The 21,399-nt window shown below is 51.6% G+C and overlaps 9 protein-coding genes across 9 annotated transcripts; 4 read left to right on the top strand and 5 right to left on the bottom strand.

The window, feature by feature from the left end:
* Nucleotides 1-723, top strand: JCM6883_001247 (uncharacterized protein; the record flags this gene model as incomplete). The annotated part of the gene is made up of 2 exons (XM_076634111.1): nt 1-317; nt 373-723. Coding segments are annotated over 2 exons (668 nt in total), but the record flags the coding sequence as incomplete, so codon positions are not given.
* A 739-nt stretch (nt 724-1,462) lies between these two features.
* On the bottom strand, nt 1,463-1,797 carry JCM6883_001248 (uncharacterized protein; the record flags this gene model as incomplete). The annotated part of the gene is made up of 2 exons (XM_076634112.1): nt 1,463-1,546; nt 1,603-1,797. The coding sequence occupies 2 exons, from the start codon at nt 1,795-1,797 to the stop codon at nt 1,463-1,465; spliced, it is 279 nt and encodes a 92-aa protein (XP_076485864.1).
* Nucleotides 1,798-4,230: 2,433 nt separating this feature from the next.
* Nucleotides 4,231-4,956, bottom strand: JCM6883_001249 (uncharacterized protein; the record flags this gene model as incomplete). Its single annotated transcript, XM_076634113.1, has 3 exons — nt 4,231-4,256; nt 4,315-4,805; nt 4,868-4,956. 3 exons carry the CDS (start codon nt 4,954-4,956, stop codon nt 4,231-4,233), a joined length of 606 nt encoding a protein of 201 aa, XP_076485865.1.
* A 2,619-nt stretch (nt 4,957-7,575) lies between these two features.
* On the top strand, nt 7,576-8,312 carry JCM6883_001250 (uncharacterized protein; the record flags this gene model as incomplete). Its single annotated transcript, XM_076634114.1, has 2 exons — nt 7,576-7,848; nt 7,917-8,312. The coding sequence occupies 2 exons, from the start codon at nt 7,576-7,578 to the stop codon at nt 8,310-8,312; spliced, it is 669 nt and encodes a 222-aa protein (XP_076485866.1).
* A 1,347-nt stretch (nt 8,313-9,659) lies between these two features.
* Nucleotides 9,660-10,552, bottom strand: JCM6883_001251 (uncharacterized protein; the record flags this gene model as incomplete). The annotated part of the gene is made up of 3 exons (XM_076634115.1): nt 9,660-9,985; nt 10,062-10,211; nt 10,492-10,552. The coding sequence occupies 3 exons, from the start codon at nt 10,550-10,552 to the stop codon at nt 9,660-9,662; spliced, it is 537 nt and encodes a 178-aa protein (XP_076485867.1).
* A 1,328-nt stretch (nt 10,553-11,880) lies between these two features.
* On the top strand, nt 11,881-15,178 carry JCM6883_001252 (uncharacterized protein; the record flags this gene model as incomplete). Its single annotated transcript, XM_076634116.1, has 11 exons — nt 11,881-12,051; nt 12,147-12,360; nt 12,435-12,616; nt 12,696-13,160; nt 13,227-13,400; nt 13,461-14,051; nt 14,116-14,244; nt 14,310-14,459; nt 14,531-14,662; nt 14,732-14,935; nt 15,005-15,178. 11 exons carry the CDS (start codon nt 11,881-11,883, stop codon nt 15,176-15,178), a joined length of 2,586 nt encoding a protein of 861 aa, XP_076485868.1.
* Nucleotides 15,179-15,415: 237 nt separating this feature from the next.
* On the bottom strand, nt 15,416-17,894 carry JCM6883_001253 (uncharacterized protein; the record flags this gene model as incomplete). Its single annotated transcript, XM_076634117.1, has 12 exons — nt 15,416-15,671; nt 15,736-15,849; nt 15,921-15,957; nt 16,030-16,361; nt 16,438-16,469; nt 16,537-16,731; nt 16,814-16,909; nt 16,968-17,016; nt 17,081-17,306; nt 17,370-17,498; nt 17,565-17,738; nt 17,801-17,894. 12 exons carry the CDS (start codon nt 17,892-17,894, stop codon nt 15,416-15,418), a joined length of 1,734 nt encoding a protein of 577 aa, XP_076485869.1.
* Nucleotides 17,895-18,412: 518 nt separating this feature from the next.
* On the top strand, nt 18,413-19,484 carry JCM6883_001254 (lactoylglutathione lyase; the record flags this gene model as incomplete). The annotated part of the gene is made up of 9 exons (XM_076634118.1): nt 18,413-18,479; nt 18,546-18,576; nt 18,653-18,727; nt 18,799-18,812; nt 18,880-18,893; nt 18,995-19,056; nt 19,137-19,242; nt 19,313-19,327; nt 19,419-19,484. 9 exons carry the CDS (start codon nt 18,413-18,415, stop codon nt 19,482-19,484), a joined length of 450 nt encoding a protein of 149 aa, XP_076485870.1.
* Nucleotides 19,485-19,875: 391 nt separating this feature from the next.
* On the bottom strand, nt 19,876-20,921 carry JCM6883_001255 (uncharacterized protein; the record flags this gene model as incomplete). The annotated part of the gene is made up of 3 exons (XM_076634119.1): nt 19,876-20,007; nt 20,082-20,459; nt 20,529-20,921. 3 exons carry the CDS (start codon nt 20,919-20,921, stop codon nt 19,876-19,878), a joined length of 903 nt encoding a protein of 300 aa, XP_076485871.1.
* Nucleotides 20,922-21,399: the final 478 nt, after the last annotated feature.

Below are 21,399 nucleotides of genomic sequence, written 5' to 3' on the forward strand. Positions count from 1 at the left end.
GCGGATCGATCGGGAAGAGGAGATTCACGAAAGGTTCAATGTCCGCTTCAACTGCGGACCACTTGAATCGGGAAGAGGAGAAAGAAGAACTTCGACCATCACCGTTCCTCGCTTCAGTTCCTCCTCAGTCTCCCGCTCCTCCTCAATTATTGTCCGCGACTTCACGTCACAAGCGCAAGTCTTCCCTTGCGACAATCCATCCCTCATCGCTCGACGCTCAACGACTGCTCGCCGCAGTTGGTTCCTCTGCTCGAGCGAAGGGAATGGTTTTCGATGATCAACTCGGACGATGGATCAAAACCCCGAGGAAACGAGTCGTCAGTAAAGCGTTGACGGAACGAGTTGAGAAAACCGTTCGAGAGATCGTGAAAGTCGAAGAGGATGAGGAGGAGGAGGATCCGTTCAAAGATTTCAGCGAACTTCAATCTCCGCCTCAACAGCGTCAATCTACGACTCTTCGAATTTACGATGCAGATCGGTCACATCGACGCCGTCCCCTACTGCGTTACTCGAAACCCTCCTCTCATCGAAATCGATGAAAACCTGATTCGAATCGTTCACGAAGCTCTCGGAATCGCCGACGCGGAAGATAGCGCTCTACTCGGAGGAAAAGGCTTCATCGGATCTGGTTACTTGATGCCCATTCGTTACACGCTGGGATCGACTCGTCAAGCTCCTAGTCCCGACCCCTCAGCTCCTAAAGGAACGCAAGAATCGGAATGACTCTGTGCGATTGTATTCAAACTTGTTGATCGATCTCTTTGTAGCTTACCAATGTAGTTGGTCCCTCTTTGTCTCCTTACAGTGAAGAATAGAACTTCATTAGTGTCGAAATGAATGAGCGATGCTCAAAGTTTGTTCGGGAAACCGCGTTGTCGAATCGATTTCGCAGATTTCTATGGGAGTCTTATTGATTCTCTGCGTGTATTTCGTTTGCTTCTGGTGAGCAGAGTACAGAGTGACAAAATTGAGCAGAGCCAGAGAGGGACAACCGGAACAAACTGACAAGATTCAATCGAAGTCGACGAGACCTCGAGCGAAGCTCAAGATCGGATTCAGTCAGTGAGCGGCAGTTAGCGATTCCGGAGAACTCTCTCTCTCGCGTAGTTGTTTCTTGATCGGGAGAAGAGGGATTGCACAGAAGGGAGAAGAAGGAGACACAAAGAGATTCAATGTTTACAACAGAAGAGGAGAACCAGTCAATGAGGATTGGGGAAACGATCGGCAAAGAAACAGAACCTAACAAGAGAGAGCGAGAAGAAGAAAGAGGAGCGGGAGAGGAACCGGGAGAAGAAGAAGATCCGTGAGAATTGTCGACAACAGAGTCGATCAAAGGAGAGGAAGAAGAGTCGGAATCGATAGAGCCGGGAGAGTCGATCGAATCATCCGAAACTGGAGAACGACGAAAAGAGAGTCAGCCTTCGACGAGACATCGAGAGAGAAGAGAGAGAGACTGACTGGTTTAGTGGGAGGTGGAGGAGGAGGAAGAGGAGGAGGAAGAGGAGGAGGGGCGGGAATTGAGCGTATCGGCGTAAGATACGTAGACCTGGGAGGGAGAGGAGTCAGCTTGAGGGTTCACTGAGAGAGCAGGAACTGACTCACCGCTTTGTCGGCCTCAGAGAGGGTCAACCAAATCCCCCACACATGATGGCTCGACATTCGACTCGAGTAAGACCCCTCTTGTCGATGAACCGCAACGGAAAAGACAAGGAAGCCCGTCGCTTGGACGTTGAGTCGAACGAAGGAGTGAGGAGGGGGGAGAGGAGGAAGTTGTTCGGGATCGATCAAGGAGAGCATGGTCGAAGGAGGTCGAGGTCGAGGAGAGTGCGAAAGGGGGAAAGAGGAAGGAAAAAGAAGAGAAAGGAGAAGAGGAGGAGAATCGGAAAGTCATTCCCGCTCGAGCTGGAAGCGAATTCGAGAGGAGCGAACAGGGATGTTCGACCGGAGATCACTTCGACGTCCTTTTCCTCCGCGTTTCGACCTAGAGCGACGAGACAACTATCGTGTTATCATCGTAGTATACGATGTCGAAGCGAGGTCGAGTCGAGCTTCGCAAGGTGAAAGCAATGAGATTCGAAGAATGATGTCCCCTTTTGCGCGCGCTCCGTTTCGCTCTTTCATCCATCTTTCGTTTGCGCCCTCATTCGGATGTAGTCATATCGAGCGTATCTGAGAGCGGGATAAGACGTTAGAGCGAGAGTGGTCGGGCTTGAAAGGAGCGCGGAAACGAGCAAAATAGGACTCACGAACCTCGTCTCCTTGTTACGTCTTGCGAGGCTCTCTTTCCATTGCAGCTGCACTGTTGACCAATAGTCTACCGGTTCCTCTTCCGGACGATACAGCAACGAGCTCCTTTCGAGGATGGGAGGAGGAGGAACGAGGCGTTTTCATCCACTTGGGACTGACGAGCGTTCTTCGCGACGACTCGCCGGTTCGGTTTCGCATCGTGAAGATATACTTAGATCTGGACGTAGAAAGGTGCTGTCAGCGCTCAGCTCGAGCAAAGGAAAAGAAGGAATTCACTGACCGACACTCGAGAACGAAAACTCCAGAGTTTGGCGGATCCCCTGATAGCACCTAAATCTCCCCCAACGACGAGCCTGTTATCCCTGAGCACTAGACTCGTCATTGAACTTGCTCTATCGTGCAGAAGAGTCGGGCTGAGGGCGCCATCGTATCGAGATCCGTCAGGAGTTCGAAATCGATCAAGTTACGCTTCTTGCGGAGCTGTCGAGAGCGCTAGCGCAGCGAGAGGTCTATCATAGATCTCTGCCAGTCAGCCCGAGCTCCATCGATCCATCTGGGGAGGACACGAACTCGAAAACTCACAAGTTGATGAAACCCGTTAGCATGGGAACCTGGACCTCCGGAGCGTGTTATTCGAGGGCTAGGGCATGAGGAAGCAGTCTGGTATACTACTGCAGCAGGTCGCGGTTTGGCGAGAGTGTTATAAGGAGAGAGACCCTGGTCGTTAATATCGAGGTCACTTCACTACTTCCAAATCGACTCAGAGCTGCAGAGCTGCTAGGGCAGGAAACATGGTGCCTTTCCCCTCCTCTGCTGCATTGTTCTCCTTCGACGTTCTTTGCCCGGTCAATGAAAAATTCCTCTCATCTTCGCAAAGCCGGTGCCATCCTCCTCGCCCTTCATACTGCCGACCCCGAAGAGCATGAAGACCTCCTTCTCGTTGGTGCAATGCTCCTCAAACAGTCTCGGGATCTCGAGAAGCGCTTGTCGACGTCAGAGAGGAAACCTCGAAGCGAACCGGTCTCGATTGTGAAGAGCAAGGACACCATGAAGAACCTCTAGAGTCAGAAGAATGATAGATGGTTCCGGGATGGGCTGAGGTAAGTCGCATCAGTAGATGTTGTTAGGACCTACAGCTGAAATGGGACTCGCAGAATGTCGAAAAAAACCTTCAACAGGCTCGTAGCGCTTCTCTCGGTGGATCCGATTACGCCAAGAGATTTAACATCCCGTAATCCATGTCTCTTCAAGAGGCCGGGTCCAGGGAGGATTCCCGCAGCGGTGGAGATTCAACTCGCGACTTTTCTCGTTTACGTTTCGGGTTCAACCTTCGTCAGTAGCGCCCGGAATACAGCAGTTGGCGAAGGTTCGGCTTACAAGTACGTCTACAATATCGTCGAGTCTCTCCTGCGGTTGAAGGAACGCTTCATCTCATCTCCAGAGACGGAAGGAGAAAAGGAGGAAACGGAAAAAGGCTTTGGATTGACGGGATGTATGGGAGCAATCGACGGAACCCTTTTCCGCCTTGCGAACAAGCCTAGGGAGTACGCTAGTGCATACTATTGTAGGAAGAAGTTCTATGGAGTGAGTCTGTCATTGCCTCAAAACTGAAAAGGATCGGATGCTGACCCTTTCTCTCGCTACTCTACAGATATCACTCCAAGCATGCGTCAATGCCGCTGGAAAGTTCACAAGCTTCGAAGCCGGCTGGCCTGCAAGTCTGCCTGATCAATCCATCATGACTAAATCTCATCTTTGGGCGAGCCGAGAGGAGGTGCTTAATGACGGTGAATTCTGGCTTGTAGACAAAGGTACAGTCCTCTCCATTCGCTCGACTTCGTCTATACAATGTACTGATGATGGTTCTTGCCGTCTACCTCATTGAACAGGCTATAAAACAACGCAATATACGGTCCGAACTTTCGACGGACCGGAACTGCGCAATCTGGACGCGAACGAGCTCCGGCGTCGCACGGAGGTCAACTAGATCCACGCCTCGAAACGGATTGCTGTGGAGCACCGAAAGTTCTCGTAAATTCACGATCCCGTTCCTCTCGTTCAATCTACAACGAGATCCCTTCTTTCCCTTCGCTTTGGTCACACTCTTTGGGAGTGCACCTCCACCACCAGCATCAGCAAGGGCAAGGCGCTCCTTCTCCGTCTCTTCCAGCTGTACCTTCAACGCCTCCGCTCGTTCCCCCACTTTCTTTAACGCTTCCGCCTGCTCTTGCTTCTCAGCGCGCTTCTCCTGAGCCTTTCGATCTCTACGAACTCGCCCAGCTTCCTGTTTGAGGAGGTGGAGACCTTGTGCGTTCTTCGCCTTGAGCTTGTAGAAACGAGGAGGAGAATTGATCGCGACGTTCGAGGGATGCCGGTCTGCAAAGTCGTAGACCGCGGGGGTTTGGGCGGTCTCGAAGTCGGGATTCGGTTCCAGTACGAAGATGTCGCGTCGGTTGGGCTCTCTAGGGGTCGAACGGGAGACGGCCGGAGAGGAGCTGTCGAGGGCTGGGTTGTTCGCACTCTCGACTGCGCGAGCCGTCGGCTTACGGACACGCTTACTGTAGCCCACCGAGTACAGAGTCAGCGCTCGTTACATAGGAGAGAGCGGAGAGAGGCTTACGGGTTGATTTCAGGTTGACGCGCGCCGTTTTCGTTAGGGTCCTGCTGCGAGTCCGAACTCGAGGAATCGTCTGAGTCGTTGCTCGACATGTCGATGTCGAAGTAGAGATGAGAGGCGAGGGAGGCTAAACCGCGACGCGATGGAGAAGTAAAAATCTGCACTGACGAGGCTCCCTCCGCACAAATCAGTTTCGCGATTGCAACAAAAACCTATTGCAGAAAATTAAAAATGTACTCTCGAGAAATTACATTGATTTGTGCGTACGCTTACTTCCCGACTCTTCCCTCGCCCTCGTGCACGAGCTCTCTTTTTGCTGCCATCCCAGTACCGGAAGCGGACTCGTGTTCGACGTCCTCTTTTCGCGTTTCACCGCCTCTCTCCGATCAACAGATTTCGGCTTCGTCCGCTACCCTACTTCGATTCAAAGCTGCTCATGAGAACCTCTGCGGCATCACGAAACGATTTCCGACGGTGTCAGAAGTAGCGCAAGTGCCCCTCGATCACCTGCGACCTCTCGACCTTGTTCTTGCCCTCTCTTTGTCCTCCCTCATACTTCAGCTCAGCCTGCCGTGAACTCTGCGAAGGGGACTGCTCTGTACGACAACGTACTGCGCTGAGTAATAGTGGAGTTCGAGATGGAGACGAAAGTATGGTTCCTTCCTTCCCCGTTTTCAAAACGAATCAACGCCTGAGGACCCAGCTTCCCGACTTCGAGATACAACCGGCTGGCCTGATGTGTGGTTTGACATGTGGATGATCCTCTACGACAGGAGGGATCCACAAACTCGATCAGCAGAAAAGAACGAGAAACGAATTCAAGTCAGTTTTTCAATCTCCTTCCCGCACTCAATCCTGCTTCAGACTGACTTGACCGGACGCTTTCGTCGCCTAGCTCGGAAAAGAACGTCAGGAACAAGAAACACTGAGGAGAACGGGAAAGCGGTTCCTGGAAGATACAGAAGATCTCCAGTTCGTTCAAACTCAGACTCTCATTCGCTTGAACTGGACCCTTAGCGAGCTATACTTGCGATAGTCTCGCTCAACTAAAATATGAGGTGAATCAGCTCATGAGGAAGGAGCGGAAGGGCGAGCCTGAGGTGACGAAAGAGCAGATCAGGAAGTTCACTATTCGAGGTTAGTGCTGATTCCTGCTCGAACAAGAGGTCTTTCGGGAGTCACTGACCGCACGTCGATGTTGCTCAGGTCCTGGAGAGAGTCGTACGATGCGTTTATCGCTCTCTCCGAGTCGTCTCGATCGCTGAAGCCCACTCCGCTGGCAACAGTAAGTGATTTCCGCATCCTCGAACGCCTTCCCTCACCCCTCCACCTCGATCTCACCCTGAACCTCCCGTCAGATTCTCATCGGCTCGTCGGGAGAGCTCGAGAACAACTCTCGAGATCTCGCTCGGGACTCAAGGGAAGGAAGTCGAAGAAGCGATGATTCGGAACGCTATACGTCAAGGGGCGAATGGGCTGATCGAATACAGGCTCGAAGGACCGCTGCCTCTCAACGAGGCGGGAAAGACTGGGAAGGTGAGCGCAAATCTCCTATTGAGTCCTCCCCAAGCCGAGTTGACACCGGTTCAAGCGTCCGAAGTATCGACTCGTCGCTACCGGCCTACCTGTCCGACTCGAAGCAATCAACAATTCCGTTCCACAATCACCGTCTTTTCCCCAGCTTCGCCGAGTCGAAGACGATGAAACACATCGGTTCGAGCGCGCTTTCCGTCGCACATGTCTACCGCCTCCTTTCCCCCAGCGTTTCCGAGCCGATTGGGACTTCTCGAATGCGCAACGTCTGGGAGATGAGTGGAGAGCTAACGCTGAATCGCCACAAGCTTCTCGAGTTGACCGCTCGGTACCCCCTGACTCGAACCGAGCGATTCCCCATTATCGAGGTAAGCAATCCCCCTCGGCTTTACTGATCTCTCAGCGAGCACGTATTTGACCACCGTTGCTACGCAAATTCAGATCGACCATCTCCACCTCCTGTCTCAGTCTACGATTTTGCTTCTCCCGGTGTACGACCTCCTCCCGAGGAACGGCTCCCATTCGGACCCGAAGCTTATATGCGTCAGCTTCGAGTCAAGGAGGAACTCGGGAGAGTCGAAGCAGATCGTTTGCGACGGGAACTAGGTAGGATGCGATTTCTCAGTTTTCTTCTATCGAAACGAGCTGACGGGTTTTCCGTTCACGCAGATACAGCTTCAAGGTGTCACTCAAGACAATTGGCTTGGGTTGCGGCTCCCGTACTCTCTCCATCTCCCGCGCGTTCGACTATTCATTTCGATTAATCTCGTTTAACGCTTCCTCCGAGAGTAACATCGGTTTCTCAGATAACAACAGATGCTTCTCCTCGTCAACTTGGTAACAGATCAGTTGGATATTCTGTCGGTGGACCTCCTTGGTCTCCCCGTGAAATGCCTTGGTAGGGTGAGCTTTCCCTCTTCTACTAACTTTCTCCTTGCTCATTCCTCTCATCATTCGCAGTGACACTTTGCAACGCTCGTCATTCTCTGTCGTCGTTTCTACCCTCATGTAGAACGTCACGAACAGGAGAACGTCGCTCTCGGCCTTGGACGACGATCGCGCTCGGTTCGTCGTTCGTTCCGCAGACCCGCCGCGGAGGAGGGGCTCGAGCAGGGCGAACAAAGGGCAAGCGTCGGTCTTTCGTCTCTTTCTCCTTCCTCCTTTTCAACTCTGCCTCGATGCCTAGACCTGGACCGAGGAGACTCGCCAAAATCAGGTGCGGGGACTACAACTTGGAGTCATTACGTGACCAACTCGATAAGGACCGCGAAGAGCTCGTCAATGTCGAAGGGAGGATAGAACAAAAACGAGCGGAAGTAGCTTCTGCTGGCCCGGATGGGAGAAGGATCGGCAGGGAATTAGGAGGGTCCTCAAATAAACGCGAAATGCTCAAACAGCGAATTGCCAAGTTGGAGAACATCATCAAACGTGAATTCCCCTCCTCTGACCTTGTAAGTCCCATCTCCAGCAGCTCATCAAAAATTCGTTACGATGACTGACTCTCTCGGTGTGCTCTCAGGGAAACAACAACTCGTCTGTCGGGACCTCCCGTCACGAACAAACTCGCTCCTCCGCTCAGCCTCGACAACCCCTTCCTTCTCCCGCTCCTCAATTCCGAGCGGAGGCTCGTAGTTTCTCTTCGAACACTCAAGGAGGAGGAGGACAAGTTCTGGATACCACTCGCAAACGTCTCGAAGACCGAGTCAAGGTTTGTAAGGACAGGGTATTGATTTGTGAAAAGTTGCTTCGAAACATGGAAGCTGCCGCGGACCGGTACATGAAGGCCAGGGGCGGCGATAAGTGGACACCGAGGAAAGACTTGCAAGGATCGAAGCAGAGATTAGCGGAGGCGGAGCAGGAACTGGAAAAGGCCAAGGACGAGTTGGGTCAGTACGAGCAAGGGGGACGTCGTTAAGAGCACTCGGGACAGCCAGTAGTCGGTGGAAGATGGATGGAGCAAGACTTTCTTATTGACTTTCTATATTTCTCTTCCTCTATTTCTCTGTCCCTCTCAAGTTTCTCTTGTTCTCTTTGCTTATCCTGAAAGGATGCTAGTAGATTCATTCACAAGAATAGCCATTGCTGGGTCAGTTCCAGAATGCGACTTCCCGTTCAAGTTGCCAAGAGAGAACGTGAAGCGAGCCAATCGCCTCTCGGAACGGAACGCAATGATCACAATGCATCATCGAGACAGGCCCATATACAGATAGAGATAAACGCGAGAGACAAACCGCGAGGCAGGGACCTTGCGTGAGCTACGTGACGCCGAGCGAAGAAAAGAAAAGAAAGGATGCTCACAACTGACAGAGCTCAACATTTGTCCTTCATTCGCTCCTTCTCCTAACTCCCCCTTCGGATACAACGCATCGAATGCCCAGCGTCTGATACTTCTTCTCAGCCTCTTCTTGGGTGTTCTCGTCGTAGTATTAACAATCGCTAAGGTCCGTTCTCATCGATTTTCCCCTCAATTCCTCGAGACTCTCTTCTCCGACGTTGTCGAGAGAGAATCGCTGCAGTCCCATCCAGTCTGGTGCTCCATCTCCATTATGAATCGGTAAACCTTTGCACGATTGAGGGAGACCGACGAGGAGAATGGCCACTTCTGACGAGATCGACGCGAGAGAAAGAGTCCGGAGGGACGTGAACTTCGAGAGACGGTTCGCGAGAGAGTCGACATTGCTCCGTTTCGAGGATAGAGGAAAGCTGAAGTAGACGTGTTCGACCGAGGTTCCGAAGAAGTTCGAGAAATGCTGCTGGAACGAAGATGCGAGATCAGTTTCGATCCTCTACGTCGCTCGGAGAGGCAGGGTGCTCACTTAGATCATCGAGTGAGTATGAATAGGGTAAAACGTGGAGTGAAGGAAAGAAAGACCAGAACCACACCTTTTGCGCGGTTCTGAGCTCTTCAGCCTCGAGAAGTCGCGCATTCGAGCTATTTTGCGAGCTTGACCACTCGGAGCTGATCTCAACCCGTCCTCTTAGCTAACAACTTTCTCGAAGTTGAGGCTTCCCATACGCCGCCGGAATGGAGCACACTGGCGGGTTTGCTCAGGGAGAGAGAACAAATCGCCGAAGTTCGCGCAACTCTCGCTCTGTCGATGCAGAACGTGCTACTTTCATACCGCTGAACTGATACGACTGAGACGAAAATCTGTGGAAGCAGGTGGTCGCTCCATTCAGCTGACCGCAAAAAAGCCTGCGAAAGAACAACGACTGCGCTCACCTTTATTTACAAAACACCTCTCTCCTCGTCGACATCTCGTTACCTCCCAATGATCTCCTTTTTCCCGCCTCCCATCGCTCCTCCTCCTCCTGCGCTCCCACTGTTGAGCGACTCTCCCTTCCATCTATACTTAACCAATTCATCCTTCTCGATCCCTCCATCCCTCAACGCTTTCCTGTGAGTCGCCTCGAGGATCACAGAAGGAACGATCTTCTCCCCCAACGGATGAGTTGCGGATGCTCTGAGCGCTTGGGCCCAGCGGGAGGCACAGAGACACCACACACAGGGTTTGTCGGAGGACTGCGAGGCGGAGGAAGAGGAGGAGTAGAGGGAGGGGAAAAGGGAACGAAGATCGTTTCCTACGTCTGAAACAGTCGTATCAGATCATCTGCAGTCAGTACCGAGCGATTCAGGCAGAGCTAGGAGAGGAGAGAGACGTACTAGCGGAATATTCGAGGAAATCTTTGTTAACGACCGCAGCGACCGTATGCGACCCAGGATCGAGAGGGGAGGCGTCGCAGAAGTTGTTTCGGAAGAATCCGGTCGTGTTGCCGTCGCCTACTGGGGCTTCGACAAGGGGTTTATCGAGGACTGTCGAGAGGAATGCGAAATTTTAGGTCAGCTCGGGATTCTTCTCTTCGCGGTTCGCGATGAGTGTGCCGGTGACCAGTCTGTTCGTATACCACAGTCGGGAGCTACGATAGAGACGATCGAGAGCTGCTTCTTCCCCCACCTGCACCTGATAATGATGTCAACCCTCCTCCCTTCCCTTCTCCAGTCTACTGACCTCCCCGTGCAGCCGCCAGAGCATCCAATCCCGTTTCTCAAGCCTCAGACACCCATTCGCGGACCTGAACTCGCTGCGACGCACCCGAAATTCGTTCATCAATATACTGTGAAGTTTCCCTCTGAGCTTCACGTTGAGCAGCCATGGCGAATCGATGAGGTAATGGTACTTGAGTGGCGTACAGGCGGGTGAAGAGGGGGAAGGCGAAGAGGGAACGAAGCATGAGATCGCGGTGAAGAGGAATCGAAGGGAATTTCGTGCGCGTGAGAGCCTTGAGAATCGAGCTTTTCAATTCTAGCGCACAAGACCTATGGGCGTCTCATGTCATTCAGAGCATGGAGCTCGGCAAAGCCTTAGAAGTGCAGTTCGCGATCGAGGGAGGAAATATAAATCGAATTCCAGTTGCGAAATTTTCGAGTTTGGCACTCATTCCAACGGGATCTGACTCGCGCCACGCTCTACCGAGCCATACTCTGCATCAACAATGACCTCCGTCTGCAGCGGATCGCCATGGCTACCTTAGATCCAACTCTCCACTTTCCTGGATTTCGCAATTCCCCTTCTCGACATCGCTCTTCACACTGTTGAGATTCCCCTCGAATCCACCGCATCCTCGTCTTTGAGGGCAAATCTGATTGACTTGTATACGAGGTCGTCCTGGCGATGGCAACTCGTTTGAGCGAGTAGATATTCTGGTCCGAAGAGTGAAAAGCACTAATAACTGCGTCGAGCGTATTAACGGGCCTGGACGTCTGAGACTAACGCGAAGTGTCGGAGGTGTCGTAGTACAGTAGGCGCGGCGCGAATGTAGAAGGCAAGAGGGTGAGATGCATCCTTCGCGGAGGGGAATGCAAGAAATGAGAGCAATCTGAACTCACCGACTTGGCTATGAACGCCCGCCCGTTCAGCGGAAGCGACTGCAAGCAATTCAAGACAGGTGCGGCATCTGAGCAGACTTAATAGAGCCGGAACGAGCCGAGAGGTGGTCGCGCGATGGTCGAAATGCGAGGGAGGATATTGTTTCGAACAGGGCCCCGGCAGCGATCGGGACCCTCGTGCTCATGAGGTTTATAGAGCGAATAAACGATTCGTCACAACCTTCGACTGCGAGAACGCACGAAGGGCCGACCTGAGACCTGAAATTGTTCTTTTGAAGCGGAAGGATTGATGATTCGCTGTTCGGCCGCCTCTATGAGCTCATAGTCGCTTGCTGATCGTTGTCGAGCATGTCGAGTCGGATTGGTGGTGAGAGAGAAAGCGAAACGCGCGTTTGTCTCTTCCCTCTCTCTCGCTCACTACCCATCGACCGTTCGATCACGCAGCAACTACTGAGCAGCAGAAGCATACGATCGGATAAACATACGAACTGGACGAACGGAACGCGTTCAATCTCTCGCGAATTGAATACTTTGTCGTCCTCCTCTTACCCTTCCCTCCCTCCTACACAAGCTCGTGGAGCGGAGTAAGACCGCCATGAACGGTTCCCTATCCTCTTCAACGAACGACGCGGATCACACGACTCGTAAACGAGTTACTCTGAATGATCATGCTCCTTCTTCGAAGAAACTCAAACTTGAACCCGCCTACGACGACGCCCAGGAGGACCAGGATGAAGATAGACCTGAAGATGATATCAAACTTGAAGTACGTGCTCTCTCCCCCTCTTAACGCGCCAATCTCGCTTCATTTCCCAACTCAATTGACTCTCTCCTCTGTGTTGTCTCTCTCGCGACGAATAGAACTTTCGTAAAGAAGCGATCTACCGAGAAATGCTCTCTTACAAACGACAATTCCATCGAGCCCAAACCGAACTCGATCAACTTCGAACCGAACGAGTCGCGTGCGAGTTACGGTTGAGTAAAGTCGAAATGGGGTGGAACAGGTTGGTGGAGGAGGCGGAATTGATCCTACCGAGTACGAGTCAAGGGAGTTTGAATGGGAATCATCGAACGAGTTAGTTTTATTTTCATTCGTTTTCGCTTTTCGTGTTTCTTCCGACTGAACTCGTTTGTTACTCGGCTGGATAGGCTCACCACCTCTAACGGATGTCTGTCTGAACGATGAAGAGTTGGAAGAAGCTCTCTCTGCAAGAAGTACAGCAACGAAACAACTCCTCTCACGACTTCAAGCCCTTCACCCTTCGAGCGATACCGATCAAAGTTCAAAAGTCGAACAGCTCGAACAGAAATGTCGTGACTTACTCGATCAAGTATGTTCTGCACTGTCCCTTTCTCCTGCTCATGGTAAAAAAACGAAAACTGATCAATTCTTGCGATTTTGTTTTTCAGTCCCTCCGCTCTCGAGAAGCGCTCCGCCTCGTCCGACTCACTCACGAACAAACCCTCGTCTCACTCGAATCGACTCATTCAGCGTTACTTCGAGCTGAGAAGAAATTCGATCGATACCAATCCGCTACGGTCGCTGCGATCGAGGGTCGAACACTCTCAGACGCTCGATCACCGGGTGCGGCGAACGAATCAGGAGGAGGAGGAACGGGATCGGGTGCGAGAACCCCAACAACAGGGACGAGTGCAGGGGGGAAAGGGAAAGAACCGATGGAAGAAGATTCAAAACCTGAAACTACGGTCGAAAACCAGTCGGCTGCGACGGCAGCTGCGGAAGCCGTAGCGCAGGCACTAGGGGGGGAGTTGGAAGAAATGCGGGATTTGGTCGTTCGACGAGCGAAGGAATTGGAAGAATTGAGATCGGAACGAATCGCTCTCAAAAACGAGATTGATTCGCTCAAAGTCAAAGTACGTTCCCTCGCTTTTCACGCATCGGTTCTAGTTGAGACTGATGTACGAAGCTTGGATGTGCAGCTCGTGGATCTACCAGACGACGTGGTTGCGGAAAGTGCGACGTTTAGGATGTTACAAACTCACGTTCAATACCTTTCGGGAGAATACGAAACGAAACGATTAGAAGCGGAACGAGCGGCGAAGGAAGCTGATGGGTTCAGGGAAGGAATGGAAGCGTTTAGGGAGGACGTTATCGTGAGTTTCCTCCCTCCTTTCAATCTCTTTCGCGGCCGAACTGACTTTTCTCGTTTGTAGCAAAAATCAACTGAACAACTCAACGAAGTACAATCCCGACTCGCCTCTCAAGAAAGTGACTTGAACCGACTCCGAGCCGCTCGAGACGATCTCAAAGCCGAAGCGAGCGAAATCAAAGCGAAAGATTCGGAACGTTCGAAAGCTCTCGAAGAACTGAAAACGTTGGCTCAATCTCGACAGTCTCGAATGGAGGTGTATCAGTCGGAAGTGAAACGATTGAGGATGGAACGGGCGGCGAGGAATGGGGATTTGGAAGGAGTCGAGATGAGGATCGATGCGGAGGATAAGACGGAGGAAGAATTGGCGGATGATCTCAAATCGAGGCTAAGAACGGCGGAACAACTACTGCTTGCGTTGAAGGGTCAACTCGAATCTTATGCGGCGGCGGGAGGAGTTCCGGACGCAGAACGACTCGTCAGGAGTGAAACGGAAGCGAGAACGGAATTGAGGAAAGCGGAAGAGAAATTGGAGAAACTGGAAAAGATCTTCGGGGCAGATTCAGATCCGCAGGTTCGGGAGTTGGCGGAGAAGGTGAGGAAACGGGAAGAGGCGTTGAAAGTAGCGGAAGCTCAGATCAAGAGTCATGAAGCTGTGAGTCTCCTTCCTTCCTCTGTCGAACATTCGCGCGTGCTGACGATGATAATGAGTTCGACAGGCCTCGAATGCTCTCTATGGCGAGATCGATCGACTATCAGCAGCCTGGTCAGCACTCGACGAGCAAAACGCATCGAAAGTTTTCAACCTCGCAAATCTCGAAGAGAAACTGCAACGTCTCGGAGCAGAGGTTAGTCCTCGTCTTCTCTCATGGTAGACTCCGCGTACTGACCATGTTCATGGCGTCGTTTACAGAAAGCGAAAGCCGACAACCGATACTACGCGACTATGCGACAAAAAGAATCTCTCGTCAGCGAAAACGCAGTCTTGACGAAACTCGCCGAGAAACAACAACAAAAAGTCGAGACGGCAAACGAGATGCATCACAGTCTGAGTGAACAACTCGTAAGTTTTGGATCATCGAGAAATTCGAACGATCGATCTTTTCCGCTAATCCAAACCTTGCTCGTGATTAGGCTGCCGCTGAGAAGGAGATCACGTTACATCAAGACAACGTTCGAGCCTACGCTGAACAGATCTCGCAATTGAGACGGGAGAACTCGGAAGCTTTGCTAAGGAGTGAGCAAAACGGAAAACGGATCGCAGAGGTAAGCACTCATCTTCCTCGCGCTTCTCGCTAGTCTGTATACTCACTCTCGTTACTTTCTTTGATATAGCTCACTTCTCTACTGAGTGAACGAGTCGCTCAAGCTGAAACTGAACAAACGGCTCGGAAACGTGCTGAAGAACAATTGGCGAAAGTCGAACGACAACTGCAACAAGCGAACGCGAAAGCCGCCTCGGTCACCGCCTCTTCAAACTCGACGTCCTCTGACTCGAATGAGATTCGGGAACTCAAGAAGTACAACGCTGATCTTTCGGTGAGTCGTGAACGCTCGAAATTCATTATCGTTTGCAAAACTGACTTTTGTTGCGTCCGATACTCGCAGAAAATGCTCAAATGTTCCACCTGCAACCTCCGCTTCAAAGGTGTCATCATCAATCGATGCGGTCACACGTTCTGCAAAGAATGCGTCGACGCTCGACTCGCAAATCGACAACGGAAATGTCCAAATTGTGGTGGAATGTTTGGTAAAGACGATGTCGGACCCGTTTACTTCTGAAGACCGAACCCTCCTTACTCTACCTCCTTCCTCCCCTTCTTACTGTTCCATCTCTCTACTGGTCGTTTCTCGCTCTCGGACACTTTTTTCTGTTTTGTTCTTCTGTGCTCCTTCCCTCTTTGTGTTTTGTTTAGGTTATCTCACCCCTCTCTTCTCGTATAACAGCAGTAAACTCTCGAATATATTCAGCAGCAAAACCTTCGAAATGAATTGAACTCTGGTCTCCCCTCAAACAAATTACAAAGGACCCAAACCTCTCCCTCTCCTTTCTCCCATCTTGTCCGCAAGTCCGTGGAGAGCCTCTCGAAGCTTGCGATCCTCTGTCGACAAAACCTCGAAAGAGGAGGAGGAGGCGGAAGAAGGATGAGGGAAGAGGAAACCGGGGTCGGCATCGCAAGTCGTGTTCATTTTCGGGACTGAGCCGTCGAGGAAATAGGATCGAGCTTTCTTTGCCGTGCAGAGTGAGGGATGTGCAACAGAACAGTGTCCAAAGCTATTGTGCGCGAGGTGTGAGGGTAAGATCGAGACTGAGCGAAGAAAACGAGATGTGAGCTCACCCGTTTTGAATGAGTAGAGTCGCAGATTCTGGACCGAAATTCGCGGCCATACGACGTGCAGCCGGGAGAGGAGTGACTGGGTCGGCAGTCATCGACATGAAGAGGATCGGGAACCTGTTTCGCAAATCCTCAGTTCGGGTCAGTCTTCGCAAGCGAAGAGATCTGACTGGAAAGCAGTGACTTACGCAGTCTTGTTGAGTCCGTCCTTGACTGTCCAGGGACCTACGAAGCGTTGTTGTGGTTAGCTCGAGCTGTGAGCGAAAATTGCGCGATGAAACAGAGTTCTTCACTCACCTCGATAAGTTTCAAAAGGTTCCGGAGTCCATCTTCTACACTGCGAGATCCACACGGCCCATTCATCCGCGATTGGGCTCTCCGTCATCTGCCGCAGGTCCTCCATGTATCTCTGCAATGTCTCGACCGTCGTGTCGTTTCGAATCTTCGAGGGCTCTGTATCACCACACATTATTGCTACGGCAGACGCCATAGATCCGATCATGGGTGTATGGAAGGGGTTCTTGGAAGGGTCGGAACGACAGAGGTTCGACGTCCACTTGTTCGCCTCTTCGAACATTCGAGTACCGTTTCCGCGTTCGACGTCGGAAAGGAGGCTCGCGAGTCTCGGCCTGTCGACAGACAAAGGTCACTTCGAGGTCAGTTTCGATTGATCAAGCAACGCTAAAGAAGGCCTGACCGGCTTACCATGTCTTCGGAGCGTAGAGAGAATGGAAAATCTGCTCAAACCAAAAACTCATCAATCAGTTTCAGGATTCATTAGGGTTGGGAACGAGATGCGCTTACCGTATAGTGCACATCACTCGCAGTGACTACTCCCGGTCCCAATTCACTTTTGCCCACCGCAAGAGGTCGTTCCTTGAGCTTCTCGTAGATAGCATCTAGTCGGTCTCTGAGCTCTTGAGAGGTCGAGTTCCGACGAGTGAATTCGCAGCCTTGGGGACCAGACTCGGCACAGGATGAGAAGAAGCCTGCGAGTGTCTATAGCGCGTGTGATGAAGCGTCAGTGACAACTCTCGCTCGGCAAAGAGCGGAAGAGAAAAGAAAAAACAGGAGATCTGACCTTGTGAGTATCGGTCATCCCGTCGATACCCCATTGCCAGAAATCTTGAGTATAAGAGACAGAGTCCGACACTCCATCGAGAATGAAGCGATTGACCTGAGCGAATAAATAAGCCAAACATCTCAAGTAAGGTTGAACTGACTTGACTGCTCACTTTTTCCGGAAACACCGCTGCGAAAGTAGCTCCCAAGATCGTCCCATACCTATCATTTGTACTCATACGTTAGCTCAAACCCGCGCAATCTCGAGGAAGGAGTAGGGACTCACGAGAAACCCCAATAATTGACTTTCTCCTCTCCCAAGCTCTGCGCGATACTCCACATATCCCTCGCAGCAAACGCCGTACTACTACCTCTCATAATACCCACATTCGCGTTCGAATCACACGACTCCTGGAGTGCTTGTGAGTAAGCATCGAATTTAGTCGTCCAGGTCAATTCGGAGGCTTTCGATTGAGCTGATGTGTAGTTGAGGGATTTAGGGCCTCTAGCATCTATGAACGCACCGATCGACTTCAGTAGTTCCTGGGAGGAATGTGAAGCGGACTCTGACGAACCGAGAGGTAAACCGAGAGAAAGGATATCTCGTCCGAACCGATTCGCATCTCCTTCGGTTTCGAAACATCCTAGATCTGGGTTAGTCAGATTGACGCCTCTAGGGTCCCACGAGATGACGTTGTAGCGACCTGTTCTCAAAGAGCGAGAATCAGACTTGCACAGGTCAGGTGAGGAGACGAGAAAAAGAGATTCACCTTCGAGAATTACTTGCAATTCAAATCCGAAGCGTACGACAGCTTCCGTTCCACTTCCTCCCGGTCCTCCCGGGTTGATGAACAAGTAGCCGAGATGCTCAGAAGGCGCCACTGTCGAGGGAAGCATCCGCAAGGCGAGGGAGACAGTCTCATTTAGTTTTGGATTCGTATAATCTGCGGACGAACGAGTGAAGGTGAGTGATCCGACGCAGGCCAGAGGAAGCGAAGAGACTCACCGAGTGGGACACGGTGGAAAGAACAGTAGGTCTCGTGGGAATCAGGGCACGGAGTCCAATGGATACCTCCGGAAGGTAAAATCGAGGAATCCATCTGTTTTCGATCAAACTTCACTCGAATGGACTACGGGAGGGCTATATAAAAGGACTTACTCTATCCCGATTGAACCTCACATTCCACCTTGATAGGACAAAGAGACTGGCAGCCGATAGCGCAAACGCAACAAAGAACCAAAACCTCCGGAGCTTGATTCGATCTCGTTCGCTCGTTCGGGGTGGCGAATGAGGTAGCAATGTATCTTTCTCCATCTACGCTGTCGACGTCGCTCGGGCGTGAGAGCGGAGGCAGAGAAAGCGAGTTCATCAATTCTATTTTCGTTTCCTCCTCTCTATGCTTCGCTCTTCTCTCTTTTCCCGCTCAATCACTGCTCCTCTACGGACGAGAAACTTGAGTACTACAGCAATCAATATGGCTCCCCGTCTCAGTACGTTCTCTCCTCCCTCCCCCTCCTCCCCCTCTCCCTCTCCCCACCTTGCGTCATCATCCCTCTCCCCTGGTGCGCGGAACAGAAACTTACTCAATTGTTGGTGCGATGCTGTGTAGACCACACCATGTTCAGGGTCAAGGACGCGAAGAAGAGTCTTGATTTCTATCAGAACAAGCTCGGAATGGAGTTGCGTGAGTTCTCTCCCTCTTCTCTCCCCTTTGCTTGTCGTGCGCTGATCCATCGCAAAATCGAAACAGTTCACGAAGCCCCCGGAGGTGATTTCACCAAGTGAGTCCTCCTTTTCCCTCGTCTTTGCACCTCTCGAAATTCTTCGCTTACTCAGCGGTTTACGAGCGTCTTGTAGCTACTTCTTGGCCTTCCCCGAGCCGGGCTTCGAAAGCTTGAGCAAGGAAGAGAAATCGGCTCGCAAATGGCAACGGTGAGCTCGCGCAAACTCGATACGAAAAGGAGAATTTCAGCTCAATTCGTTCTGACCTTGCGTGATTTCAGTGAGGGTGTTCTCGGTAAGTGTTTCCTCTTGTGTGTAAACTATGTGGATGATACTGACCTGTGGTTCTTGCTCGTACACAGAATTGTGCCACAACGTAAATCGACATCTCTCGAAGTCTCACACGATTTTCATTTTTGGCTGACATTCGCCTGCGACACCTTTCCACCGCCTCGCTCTCTCTTTCCTGACCTATAGTGGGGTACCGAGAAGGACGAAAAGTTCAAGTACGCTAACGGAAACGAAGAACCCGGACGCGGGTGAGTTATTCTCTATTCCCCCCCTCTTCTAGTCGCTCCCGAGTCTCCTGCTGATCCTTCCCATGCGTACTCTTCGCCAGATTCGGACACATCTGCTACAGTGTCGACTCGCTCGAGGAAGAATGCGCCAGGCTCGAGAAGCTCGACGTTCAGTTCAAGAAGAAGCCTCATGAGGGACGCATGCGCGTGAGTCCTCGACTTCTCCTATCGCTCGATGTTCACGTGCTGACATGTTGTGAGATCGTGCAACGAATAGCACATCGCTTTCATCGTAAGTTCTTCGGGTTTTCCTTTTCCTTTCCGTTTTTCGCTCCCTAAGCTTCTCTGACGATCCCCATACTAACCCTTTTCCTAATCAACAGCTCGACCCTGATAACTACTGGATCGAAATCGTCAACAACGCTCCTCCCAAGGATGCTGGACTCTAAATAAGTCGAACACGACATCGAAAATCTTGCGAAATCGAAATCGAAGTGAACAATGAAGTGAAGTGAAATGAACTCCTGAACGTACAACATCCAGTAGAGAACTCTCGAACGCCCTCTAGGGACAACGGGCTTTGGAGAGATGAGAAAGATTGTGCTAGAGACACGGTTTCTTGCAAAAAGAAGTGAGTGAGCGAGCTCGAAAGAAAAGATTGTCCGTGAGATTCGAATGGAGGCAAAGGGCTAGCTCAGGAGGAAATGAGATAAGAATAAAGGGAGGAAAATGTAGAAGGAGGAAAGGGAGAAATTGTAGACGATAATCGGAGGGTAAGGATGGCGGAAGGAGAAGAGCGGGAAGGGAGAGAAGAGATCGACGAGGGCAAGACGGAGGGGTCTAGATGTACGAGAGGGGACCGTCACCGATGAGTCGACGAGCGGTGGGAGCATGAGCGAGGGAAGCGAGGGAGGCGGCCGAGCTATGGTCGGGGTGTCGTCGACTCTTCTTTAATGTCGAGTTCTTCTTGCTCTGATCACTCAACGCGTCATGTCATCGATCTGCAGCATGACTCACTCGCACGAGACACGACGTGGAAGACTAACCTTTTCGGCTTTTTCCAGCACCTGCACAAAGTCTGACCTTGCACTCTCGACGGCATCGAACGTGATCTTCGAAAAACCTTTTTCCCGACTAACGATCAATCTTGCCTTGTGTAGAACTTGACAGACCTCCCTACCGACATTCATTCTGAAGTTGAACTGGCTCATGGTTGTTTCGTCGAGAGTTCCCTTCAATTCGGAAACGTGTTCATGGTAGAGGTCGACAACCTTGCCTGGCAGCTTGGCATCAGGCTTATCCTTCGCCAAGTGGCGGACTCGAAGATCGATCAATTGAGCCTCGTTGAAGATTCCGTTGATCGAGTAAAGGTAGAACGATCCAAAGATCGGCTCCCACCTTTTGCCGTCTGGGAAGGGAGACATCTGACGAACCCAACCTATATCAGCTACGTCACAATCAACTCAATTCGGTGGAGCGCGAGTCCCACTCACGTGGTGTCTCGGGTCGTAAACGGCTTGCTTCATCGACGGCAACGCTTTTGTGACCCGTTCGAGGGAAATTTGGGCGGCGGCCAATGTAAGACCAGGAGGGGGAATGTCTAGGAACTCGCTGACTACCCAAACTAGACAGTTCGTACCCTCCCAAGCGTCGTGTCCTTGAAGAGCAGCTTGACATTTCGTACGCAAGTCGCCCTCGGCGTCACTCAAAGCTCCTACGGTGGTTTCCCGGCGGTGGAGCTCGTCCGATACGCGATGAACGATGTCTGGTACGGTGTCGTCAACTCCTGCCACGGGATCGATTCTGAGTGGAGTACAGGCGGCGATCAAAGCGTCGTATGCCTCATCTCCGATCGTTTGCGCTTGAGACTCAAGCTTTTTTGACATTTTCAAGAGTTCCTGAAGACGTGTGGGGTCAGCTAGAGGTACCAGTGGAAAGGGGAAGGAATAGGCTTGCGCTCGTTTGTTTCTGAAAAAAGGGGAGATCATAAAATCAGTTCAGCGCGGGAAGCTCTTCGCCGAAAAAGCTCACCAGGATCTCGTCTGTGTATCCCGTGTCTATGCCCTGTGGGTTTGCCGCTGTCGCGAATTCAGCGAAGAATCGCCTCCTGCGTTCCCGTCCTTCTCATCGAAGTCTTTCTCTTGACGAGCGAGACAGCCGTTCCGGAGTTCTCGTGTGATAATCCTTACGCTCTTTCTCGTGTTTCTTCGAAGTCGAGGACATTTTGCCTGTGTGAAAGGGAGAAGAGAGGTAAAAAGTGAAAAGGGGACTCGAGCGATGCAATCGCTCGAGCCTCGCCCAGAACGCTCGGCTCGCTCCCAAAAGATCACAGCTCAATAGGCCCAGGAGAAAAGGGGCAGACAA

Source organism: Sporobolomyces salmoneus, assembly GCF_050403485.1.
Source record: "Sporobolomyces salmoneus JCM6883 DNA, S_salmoneus_JCM6883_v1_ctg52, whole genome shotgun sequence".
Taxonomy (NCBI): domain Eukaryota; kingdom Fungi; phylum Basidiomycota; class Microbotryomycetes; order Sporidiobolales; family Sporidiobolaceae; genus Sporobolomyces; species Sporobolomyces salmoneus.